Here is an 11,592-nt window from a genome sequence, read left to right on the forward strand (position 1 = left end):
AAACAATGAACTGAATACCTACTATCATTATCAGGGACTAATCTGGGTGATCAGAAAACAACAAAAAAAAGAAATTCTAGCTCTAAAGAATATAAGTCTTCTGGACTAAACTACAGCAACAGCAATGAAGTGACAAAATAGTGTGTTCACCGTTATTTAGGAATCCTTCAACTGGTTCCTCTATTATGAAAAAGCACCTAGCAAATTGGCTTAAGCTCTTGTATATTCAGCAACTTCTTTAGTACCTATAAGCCCTCATTTCTATTCTTCTCTAATAAAATGGTAAGAATTGGCTACATGAGTCTAACATATTATTCAAATGGGTACTGAACATCAACTTAAAATTAAGAAAGTAATTATAAAAACATCACTGTAACACACACACACACACACACACACACACACACACACACCCCAAACTACTACCTTATAAAGCAGGTAGATTTACAAGTGCACATACTCTTACCTTTACAGTGTTAACAAGCTGTCCATCAATATAGAGGGCTGCAGTACTGTTTTTCAACATGCCTTTGCTCATTACCAAGACCAAATGATGCCACTGTCCCTCAATGATAAGCTCTCCACATCGAAAGCGAGCACAGCATGGGAGAATTTCATAAAATGAAGACTCTTCACTAAAATCATCAACTGAAATAAAGGGGGGAAGACATAAAAAACTTTTTCCAACACCATCCCTATTCAAATTATTCATATCTAGATCAGCATGTTTTAACAAAACAAAATAATGATGCAGACTGATTTGAGTAATAATACAATTCTGGAAAAAAAATGATAATGTGGGCTGGGTGCGGTAGCTCACGCCTGTAATGTCAGCACTTTGGGAGGCTGAGGTGGGCGGATCACCTGAGGTCAGGAGTTCGAGACCAGCCTGACCAACATGGTGAAACCCCATCTCTACTAAAAATACAAAAATTAGCCAGGCATGGTGGTGTGCATCTGTAGTCCCAGCTACTCGGGAGACTGAGCCAGGAGAAACGCTTGAACCTCAGAGGCAGAGGTTGCAGTGAACTGAGATTGCACTATCGTACTCCAGCCTGGGTGACAGAACGAAACTCCATCTCAAAAAAATAAATAAATAAAAATAAAGAGATAATTCATACAATACCCTTACCAGCAGTAAGAAGTGAAACCTAGAATGTATTTTTGCTCTCTTCTGCTCAGGAAATATAGGTATAATCAAAGTTACAATGAAAAGTTAGCTAACGAAGTAAAAAATACATAAGAATAAAGAGACAATAATATTATGATAAACACTAAAAAGAGACTAGTTGACACCCAAAACAAAAATAAACAAGTGGGACTATCTCAAACGGAAAAGCTTTTGAATAGTAAAGGAAACACCAGAGTGAAAAGGCAATCTATGGAATGGGAGAAAAATATTTGCTAACTATGTATTTCATAAGGGATTAATGTCAAAAGTACCTAAGAAATTACTAGACCTCAATAGTAAAGAAACTAATAATCAATTAAAACTGAGCTAAGAACTTGAACAGACATTTCTCCAAAGAAGGCACATAAATGGCAGACAGGTATATGAAAAATGCTCAATGTAACTAATCATCAGGGAAATCCAAATCATAAGCACAATGGCGTATCACCTCACACATGTCAGAATGGCTATTATCAAAAAAACAAAACACAAGTGTTGGCAAGAATGTGGAGAAATTGGAACCCTTGTGCACTGTTGGTGAGAATGTAAAATGCTGCAGCTGCTATGGAAAACAGTACAGAGGTTCCTCAAAACACTGAAAATAGAACTAACATATAATCCAGCAATACCATATCTGGGTACTTATCTAAATCACTGAAATCAGGACTTCAGAGAGGTATCAGTACTGCCCTGGACAGATGAGTAGATAAAGAAAATGCAGTATATGCATACAATGGAATAACATTTAGCCTTACAGAAGAAAATTCTGCAATATCTGACAACATACATGAAGCTTAATGATATTATGCTAAATGAAACAGCCAGTCATAGAAAGACATATATTGCATGACTCCATTTATATGAGGTATTTAAAATAGCCAAATGTAGAGAAACAATGAATGAAATGTTGGTTGCCAAGGGCTTGAGGGAGGGCAAATGGGGAGTTACTAATCAAATGGCGCTAAGTTTCAGTGAAGCAAGAGAAAAAAAGCTTGAGATTTGCTCTACAGCACTGTAAGTATAGTCAACAATAACACGCTGTAACTTTTTGACATTGATTTGGTTACAGTATGGGTTAGAAAAAGAACCAAGAAAAATGTAAAGTTTATTCTTGCTATATGCTATGCTTGATGATACAAGATGACAACTATCTATTATTAGATAGTGGCCATACTGTCCATAATAAAAGGTAGTAAGAAGGAGATGATTTACAGCATAGACTAGGTATTTGTTGATTCAAGTTTCCTGCTTTATCAGACAACTTTGCTTCATGTATATAAACATATTCTGATTTGCTACCATTCTACAATTACTTCCTGACTCCAATCTGGCTCCTCTTTGCTATCCTGTATGTTACCAGACCATGCTAAGAAATAATGGTTTCGTATTAATTTAATTTTAATGTTAAGCTAAATAAAAATTAGTTTACCTTTTATCAGTACTTAACAAGTGGCAAGACAGCAGTGGAAAACCAGATTTTAAATACTCATTTAAAAAAAAATTAAGAAAAGGGCTAACCTGTAACCACATAATTTAAAGCAGATCCGTTATTTTTCACTGCATGTACAAACAAGTAAACATACTGAAAGTAAAATTTATGTGACATGAAGAAGAAAATGCAAATAAAATACTGATTTCTAATTTTGGAATATTAAAATATCTGCACATACTTAAATACCAAGATTATATTTTAGAATGGCGATTCAGAATGCATGTCTGTTGATAAGACTGTTACACAGGCAAAAATCTTATCCATGAGGTTACTTGATATAGGAACTGAATAAACTAGGCAGAAAGCAGAGTCCTAAAGCCTTGAAAGGTGTAGGGTTATGGTCCAATGGAGGTGAAAGTAAATATGAACATATGGGTGAAACAAGGAACTTGTCCCTCTTCCTTCCCTGGTTCGTAGACTGTAAGTCTTCTCAAGTATCGAAGAAGATACTCCTTATAAACGTTTGTTGAGAGTTTCACTTTCTGACTTAGGTTTGAACTAAGTCATTTCCAGCAGAGTGGTATGTCAGGATATCTCAGTGAGCCAACTGGCTTATGACAACTCTTAATTTCCTAGGCATCGTAATGGGTTATAGCTGTTGGGAGAATGAATCCTGGCAATACTAACGCATATGTTACCGTCATTTCTAATCATATATGGACTACAGCAACCTGGCAAATTACATTTAGTAATAAAAATGAGATAAGAGTTAGAAAATATTTTCCTAGTTTACAGATTTATCTCCAGATCCACTCCTTAACTTTTCCATTAAATTCTAGGGTGTCTTCGAATTCCCCATTATTATTCACTTTTCTCATTGTTTCCTTCTCAGGCCATTCATTTCCTCTATTCATGCATTTATATGTTTACATAATATCTGCATGCCTAATACATTCTAGGTACTGTGTTAGACAGGGCAGCCTAGATGACAAAGATTAATAATTTTGTTTGTGGGAGGTTCAAATAGCATAAGCAGACAAAAACAAATTAAAAATTAAAATCTATGAAGTCTAGATAAGAGATGAAGACTATTAAACAAGTGCTATGGAAGTAGGCACAGGGAGGAAGGGAAGATTTGAGAAATATTAGGGAGGAGTATTACAGTAAGACTTAGTGGAAGGGGTGGTATTTTCAAGTTGACTCAAAGTCTCTAGCTGGGCTAACTGGCAGTGGTTGTGTCATTCATCAACACAGGAAAATATAAGGAGATGTAGGTTTTTTGTTTTTATTTGAAACGGGGTCTCTCTCCTAGGCTGAGTGTCATGGCACCTTCACAGCTCACTACAACCTCAAACTCATGGGCTTCACCAATCCTACCACCTCAGCCTCCTAAAGGAGATATAGGTTTTATAAAGAAGGAATATTAGAATCTGAGATGTTTATTGGAATACTGTTCATGTGGAGGTGTTTAATATGCAGCTGGAAATATGAGGACCTAGCTTGGGACATAGACAAATGAAAAAAAAGCCTTGACTTCACAGTCCTTGAGATAAAAAGACTTAAAGCAATACTAGTTCACGATGTTTTTCCCATGAAGAGCTGGTCAAGTACAAAGATGAAAGGTGAAACACTGGGGAACACTACTTCTGAGGGGCAGATAGAAGAGAAAGTTCAAGATGGAAGGAACTTGCAAAACAAAGATCAGAGAAATAGTGAGTATTCCAGAATGCAAGATTGGAGGTAATTTTAATTAGGACGAATTAGTCAACGAGACCAAATGCTACTAAGGGACAAATAAAGCATTATAATAAGAATTTTAAAGTACTAACTATATTGATGCCTAGTTCTGTGCTAGGTACCATGAGGAATACTAAGTCAAGAAACCTTACAATCTTTAAAGACTGACATTCATATTAAATTAATATGTATTGAACACCAACCACATGTCAATTAATATGTGATATTATTTTACTTAGTTAAAAGAACAAAATTAGATGACAAAAAAATCACATTTATACAAAATGCTTTGAGTTTGCCTTGTAAGTTGGATTCCTAGGTATTTTATTCTCTTTGAAGCAATTGTGAATGGAAGTTCATTCATGATTTGGCTATCTGTTTGTCTGTTACTGGTGTATAAGAATGCTTGCGATTTTTGCACATTAATTTTGTATCCTGAGACTTTGCTGAAGTTGCTTATCAGCTTAAGGAGATTTTGGGCTGAGACAATGGGGTTTTCTAAATATACAATCATGTCATCTGCAAACAGGGACAATTTGACTTCTTCTTTTCCCAACTGAATACCCTTGATTTCTTTCTCTTGCCTGATTGCCCTGGCCAGAACTTCCAACACTATGTTGAATAGGAGTGGTGAGAGAGGGCATCCCTGTCTTGTGCCAGTTTTCAAAGGGAATTTTTCCAGTTTTTGCCCATTCAGTATGATATTAGCTGTGGGTTTGTCATAAATAGCTCTTATTATTTTGAGGTACGCTCCATCAATACCGAATTTATTGAGCGTTTTTAGCATGAAGGGCTGTTGAATTTTGTCAAAAGCCTTTTCTGCATCTATTGAGATAATCATGTGGTTCTTGTCTTTGGTTCTGTTTATATGCTGGATTACGTTTATTGATTTGCGAATGTTGAACCAGCCTTGCATCCCAGGGATGAAGCCCACTTGATCATGGTGGATAAGCTTTTTGATGTGCTGCTGAATCCGGTTTGCCAGTATTTTATGGAGGATTTTTGCATCGATGTTCATCAGGGATATTGGTCTAAAATTCTCTTTTTTTGTTGTGTCTCTGCCAGGCTTTGGTATCAGGATGATGAGTCTGGAGATCTACTGTACAGCACTGTAAAGTCATGGCATGTTGGAGAAAACTAGGGATTTCGAGTTATAAAATAGTATATAGTATGCATTACATCTTGAAGGTAAGTGATGGATAAGGTAATTGAAATGTTATTGTGTCTAGCACAGTGTGGCACATATGGCAGGCAGGTGCTCAATGAATATTAATTAGTTAAGCAGAATTCACAGCCAATGATAATCCTTACCAAAATACATCAAACAAGCAACCTGCTTTCCTAGGAAAAGCTGTGATTTCTTGGCAAGTAGAGATAAGTTCTTATTAGGTACTCACTCCCTCCACTGTTTTGTAAGTCTCTTTTGAAAGTGCCTTAAAATTCACTGGTAAGCAATATTCAATGTTTCATATAACTTGTTCTATGCTATAATAATTTAAGCTGAAAAGTTATTACAGTTGGACTTTTAAAATAAATACAAAAATGAAGTTTTAATACTTTTATAATCAAAAGAAGAAACCAGAAAAAACAAATACTAACCATAATTTTGGAGGAGTTCCTCTTTGGTGGAAACAATAAGAGATCGGTCTTTTGCTGATAGAACTATGGCAAGGCACACGTAATGTTGCTCGGAAGAATTTGCTCGGCGTACAACAGTAAGAAGTCTGACAGGGTGGTTATTTGGAGGAGAACTAAAATGTTCAATACAAAACCAGCTAGAGTAACTTAAGCCAGAGGGAGGAGGAAAGAATCTTTCACCTACAGTAAAAATTAAAAAAAAAAGTTTGTGTGGATTAATATGTATATTTTTAAAAAGATGCCAACAAAAGCATGTTAACTCTAAAATAAATATAATGTACTGGAAAAAAATTATCATAAGCAGAAAGAAAATATTACTTACCAGAACCAATGCCACTGACCACAGCTCCATCAATAAGACCTGTCGTGACGGTATTAGTTGTAGGAGCATTATGAGGGGCCAAACTGGGCAGAAACAGACAGCTATTAAAGAAAAGACAACATACATATTAGAGATCAATGACTCCTTCTCTTAACACTGTGCACTGTGCACTTACCACAGTGAAATAACTGCCAGTGTTTAATGTTGACTAGAGAAAATATCATGAAATAAATCTAGATGCCTCGCAAAGCCCTTCCCTTCTTTTAATCATGTAAGGGTATCAAAAGACATAATTTTAAAATCTCCCAAAATAACATTTTTAATTTAAATTTAAAAAAATTAAGATACAAAATGAATATGGCAACATACTCTAATGTATAAACCCAATCAAGACATTAGAACAATTTCATCACTGAAGGAAAACTCCCACGTGCCCCTTTCTGTCACTCTTGTTACCACTGATTGCTTCTGACTATTCCCAACCATGTTTTAATCTATTGTTTGATAATGACCTATGATAATATTCTTAAAACACAGAGGTTTCAATCCATATAAGAATCCCACAAACAACAACTAGTATAGACAAAAATTATGAATTAACACTCTAAGGCTGGGCACAGTGGCTCACGCCTATAATCCCAGCACGTTGGGAGGCTGAAGTGGGCAGATCACTGGAGGTCGGGAGTTCGAGACCAGCCTGGCCACTATGGCGAAACCCCATCTCTACTAAAAATACAAAAATTAGCTGGACATGGTGGAGTGCACTTGTAATCCCAGCTACTTGGGAGGCTGAGGCAGGAGAAGAGTGTGAACCTGGGAGACAGAGGTTGCAGTGAGCCAAGATCACGCCATTGCACTCCAGCCTGGGCGACAGGGCAAGACTCTGTCTCAAAAGGAAAAAAAAAAGAAAAAAACTCTAATAGCTAACAGATCTAGCTATTAGATATATTAGCATTTGTGTCTATTTTAAGGCTGTTGGACTTCATGAACTCTTTTAGATTCTTTAGAGATTCATTATTGCCGTTTCTGCTACTATAATTTTGCTGCCACTTGAAATAATTTACTCATTTGAAGTGACAGTCCTTGAATATTTATAATGTATAAATTATTATGCTAGGTAATTTGAAGGATAGATGATGATAAAACCCAAAGACTTTTCAATTTAATTTTAATTTATATATTATCTATACATTTATATTTATTACATCAGATGTTGGCGGACTTTTTCTGGAAAGGTCCAAATCATAAATATTTTATGCTTTGTGAACCATCATGACTACTCCATCATGACTGTCTCCATCATGACTACTCCACTCTGACACTCTAGCACAAAAGCAACCATAGGAAATATAAACGACTGTGGCTGTGTTCCAATAAAACTTCATTTACAAAAAAAAAAAAATTTGCCAAAGTTTTACTAACAAAACAGATTTGGCCTATAGGCCTAAGATTTTGGGTTCCTATGTCATATCAATTTATTTAGTGTAACAAACAAAAATAATTAAATGTAGTAATCTTAAAATATCATGCTCAAAAAACTCAATAATTAAAAAATATTAAGTATGGTAAAATATATTTTAATTAAGTATATTTAAAACCAAAGATCTATTTGTAAAGGCAAGTATGAGGCATAAAATAATAAAGCTTGGCTTCCTTGCAAATTTCTTACCCAAACCCTTCAAGCGATGTGTCAAATTCAACAAAAGCTGGAGTAACTGATGACCCATGAAGTCTGATGTCATGTGGGGTTGTCATGGAGACCAGACACTTTACCCTGGTCAGGGGTACAGTACTTCCTTCCGCAGATTTTACCAGGCTCTTGCTTATCCGGTAATGGTTATCTTCATGTAAGCTAAAAACATTATCAGTACCCAGACCTTCCAGAGATGTGATCATACTACCTGTAAGTCAAGGAAATCTCTTGGGAAAATGTCATATGGAATTTTAAAATAACTTTACAAGGCTGATTTATTTGTAAATACCACTTCAGTTTCAATACACAATAATTTTCTTTTTAAGGGCCAAGATCATTATCCAGTTTTAATGTACTTAGTTTATTTTTAAACTTAATAGCATGCATTTCCTTTTTTACTAAAGCAATATGCACATTGCAGAAATGTTGGAAACTAAGAGTATAAATAAAAATAAACATCTCAAATAATTGTCATCAAAGCCACTGATACAATGTAATTTAATTATAAATCTCAGTTAATAGTTTACAAATCAGGTAATACTTTTATTTCACAAAACTATGATTTATTAATTCTCTTTGAGGGAAAAGTAAACAATTTTAGAGCACTAAAATGAAAAGACACAGGTCATCTTTATTATAAAACAAATTAGAGATAAATGGCAGAAACTTGCTTCTCCCATTTTCTCCCCATTATTAATTATTTCCTTACAATTATTAGAACGAAATGTGCGATCATAAAAGTACTTGAATTGAAAGATTTCCATATTTATAAAAAGGGTAACAATTTCAAGAATAAAAAGACAAATTCTAAACAGATTGTCATTATCTCTCCAGGGACACATTACAAACGTAATGAAGGAAATATTCTCTCTCAAAATAAACTACATGAGTGTAGGAAACTGTTTTCCTTCTAAATGTGCTGGATATTCAGGCAACTATAAAAATATTTCAAATATTCTCTTAGGGAAAGGAACTATTTTTGTTTCTACTATTAGCAAAGGAAATTACAACTCAATTCTAACTAACTGTGTAAAGTACAAAAATAATAACAAAAAAATCACAATAACAAAATGTGCATCCAGGAGCTGTATATTAGTTAACATGAAAAACTGCAATCATTTCTGTTCTCTAATACAACAGTGTTAGAACTCAGAATATCTTAAAGTTTCTGAAACACAAACACAGTATTTGCTAATCACTGATAATAATTTGTATGAGGAAAAATTAAGACTCAAATAATGGGTGAAGTTTGTTTAACCTGACCTCAGAACTGTCACCTGAAAAATGAAGGGGCTGAAATATATGATCACTACTTCCTCCCAAAGTGGCCATCTATCCCTTTTTTCTCAGCCTATCACTAGCCACTTGGCTTCGTTTCTTTCCCTATCCAATCTATAAGCAGGATTAATGTATCAGTTCAACTACTTTTATCAGTATTTTTAATTTCCTATCCTCCATGTGTTCCTCCAGTAGCTGTCCTGCAAATCCACAGCCTGTCAACAATAATCAACCATTCTTCAGTCCAGGCAGCAAAGGCTACTCGCGGAAGGCAAGAAATTATGAATCCTCTGAGAAAGAGGTATCTCCTTTCCAAGCCAAGGGTTGTTCCGCCCATAATTTTTATCCCTTCTGGATCCTTCAAACACCAATGATTCCCTCCTCACTTCAACTGCCTCCTTCCTCAATCAACCCAATTTTTTGTTTCTCTACTTAAACAATAAACCCTTCTCTTTCTTTGCTTTCACAAACTTCTTGAAATAATATTCAGTCCCCACATGATTTTCATTCATAAAATAAATCAAAAAAGGGAATTTCAAAAGTCAACTTACTTCTCATCTCTGGTTCATAACTCAGTGAACTTGGTTTGTGGACCCTATATTGTTTTAGCAGTTTTTTGTCCCAGGCACCACAATTTAAAGGACTTGCCAAACGTAAAAACTCCCTAAGAAAGAGACAAAGCAAAGTTATTCCTTGACTGAGAATGTTATATAATTCATAAATGAAATATTCAGAAAATGAATTTAATAAATTCCAACAGACTAATTACAATGCAAAAAAATGCAAAGTATAATAAAACAATATAGTGTTAGTTTTACATTTAATCACCATATAGCTATGTATCTGCCACTTTTTTTAAAATTTGCTTTTTAGACAGTTACTCCTTGAGAATATTATAATTCATAAACCAAACATTTTCAAATAAGGAATTTAATAAATTCCAACAGACTAATCATAATACAAAAAATGCAAGTATAATAAAACATATACAGTGTTAGTTTTACATTTAATCACCATATAACTATATATCTGTTACACATTTTTATAAATTCATTTTTTTAGAAGTTAATAATATTTAAGAAGAATCTCAACTCAAATATTTCTAAAACCAAACTCATCACCTTATATTCAAACCCAGGGCTTTTCTTATGTTCTGCATCTCACTGAAATGTGTTTTTGTTCCTTCTCCTTTCTTTAACTTTCCATATTCAGAAAATTAGAAAATCCTGCTATTTCTATGCATAAAAATATGGAATCTGCTCTCTTCTCTCATTATTGCTGTTATCACCCAGACCACGTTATTTTACTATTTCTAAAACAGAGTCTTAATTACCTCCTGTGACACCAATGTTGCCCCAACTCAATCCATTCTTCACTACAGTCAGTATCTCAAAGAACTTAAATCTACACGGTGTCACTCTATTGCTTAAGACTCTTCCGTGGCTGTCCATTTCTCGTAGTTGAAAACACAAAACAGCTAGCATTCAGTACTATACATCAGATGATTTCTACTGTACTCTCTAGCTTCACTGCTCCCATCTTTCCCCCAATCATAAACTCCACTAAAGACATACGTAAAACTTCTGACTGCCTAAGAAAGCTGTACTCCTTCTCTACCCTGGAAGAAAGACATATTTGTCTTTCTTGTTGGGGAAAGAATTCTTGCCCTTACTTTTTCACCTGATTAACTCTCTTCTATACTTTACACTTTTTTATTTATCATAATTTTTTTTTTGCAAAAAAATATTGCAGCTCAATTTTGTGTGTGTGTGTGAGACAGGCTCTTGCTCTGTCACCCAGACTGGAGTGCAGTGGCGTGATCACAGCTCACTGCAATCTCAAACTCTTGGGCCCAAGAAATCCCTCGGCCTCAGTCTCCCAAGTAACAAAGACTATAGGCACACACCACCATGCTAGTTTAAATAAATAAATAAATAAATATATGTATATATATATATTTTTTGTAGAAACAGCGTGTCACTATGTCATTCAGAGGCTTATTTCAAACTCCTGACCTCAAGTAATCCTCCTGCGTTGGCCTTCCAAAGTGTTGGGATTACAGGCATGAGCCACACTGCCCGGCCTCATACTTCATTTCATTAACTGTCATTTACTCCAGGAAGCCTGCTTTGACTAACACTTCCAAAAGTCTCCGCCCCTATATAAACTCTGTAACACTGCTATTACAAACTCAATAAACAGTATTTTCATTTCCTGCTTATCTGCATGTATTCTTTACTAGACTATACATTTTTTTTTATTTTTTTAGACGGAGTCTTGCTCTGTCGCCCAGGCTGGAGTGCAGTGGCCGGATCTCAGCT

General features: G+C 35.0%; 1 protein-coding gene across 2 annotated transcripts in view; it reads right to left on the reverse strand.

Annotated features, from left to right (window-relative positions):
* Positions 1-11,592, reverse strand: part of WDFY3 (WD repeat and FYVE domain containing 3) — a 273,196-nt gene that overhangs the window by 113,581 nt on the left and 148,023 nt on the right. For both annotated transcript variants that reach the window (XM_011941788.1, XM_011941789.1), the window contains 5 exons: positions 9,823-9,935; positions 7,970-8,201; positions 6,301-6,401; positions 5,940-6,158; positions 467-648 (listed from right to left, as the gene is read on the reverse strand). In XM_011941788.1, coding sequence (XP_011797178.1) covers positions 467-648; positions 5,940-6,158; positions 6,301-6,401; positions 7,970-8,201; positions 9,823-9,935 — 847 coding nt within the window. The remainder of the gene's footprint in view (positions 1-466; positions 649-5,939; positions 6,159-6,300; positions 6,402-7,969; positions 8,202-9,822; positions 9,936-11,592) is intronic.

This window comes from Colobus angolensis, unplaced genomic scaffold (genome assembly GCF_000951035.1).
Source record: "Colobus angolensis palliatus isolate OR3802 unplaced genomic scaffold, Cang.pa_1.0 Scaffold200, whole genome shotgun sequence".
Taxonomy (NCBI): domain Eukaryota; kingdom Metazoa; phylum Chordata; class Mammalia; order Primates; family Cercopithecidae; genus Colobus; species Colobus angolensis.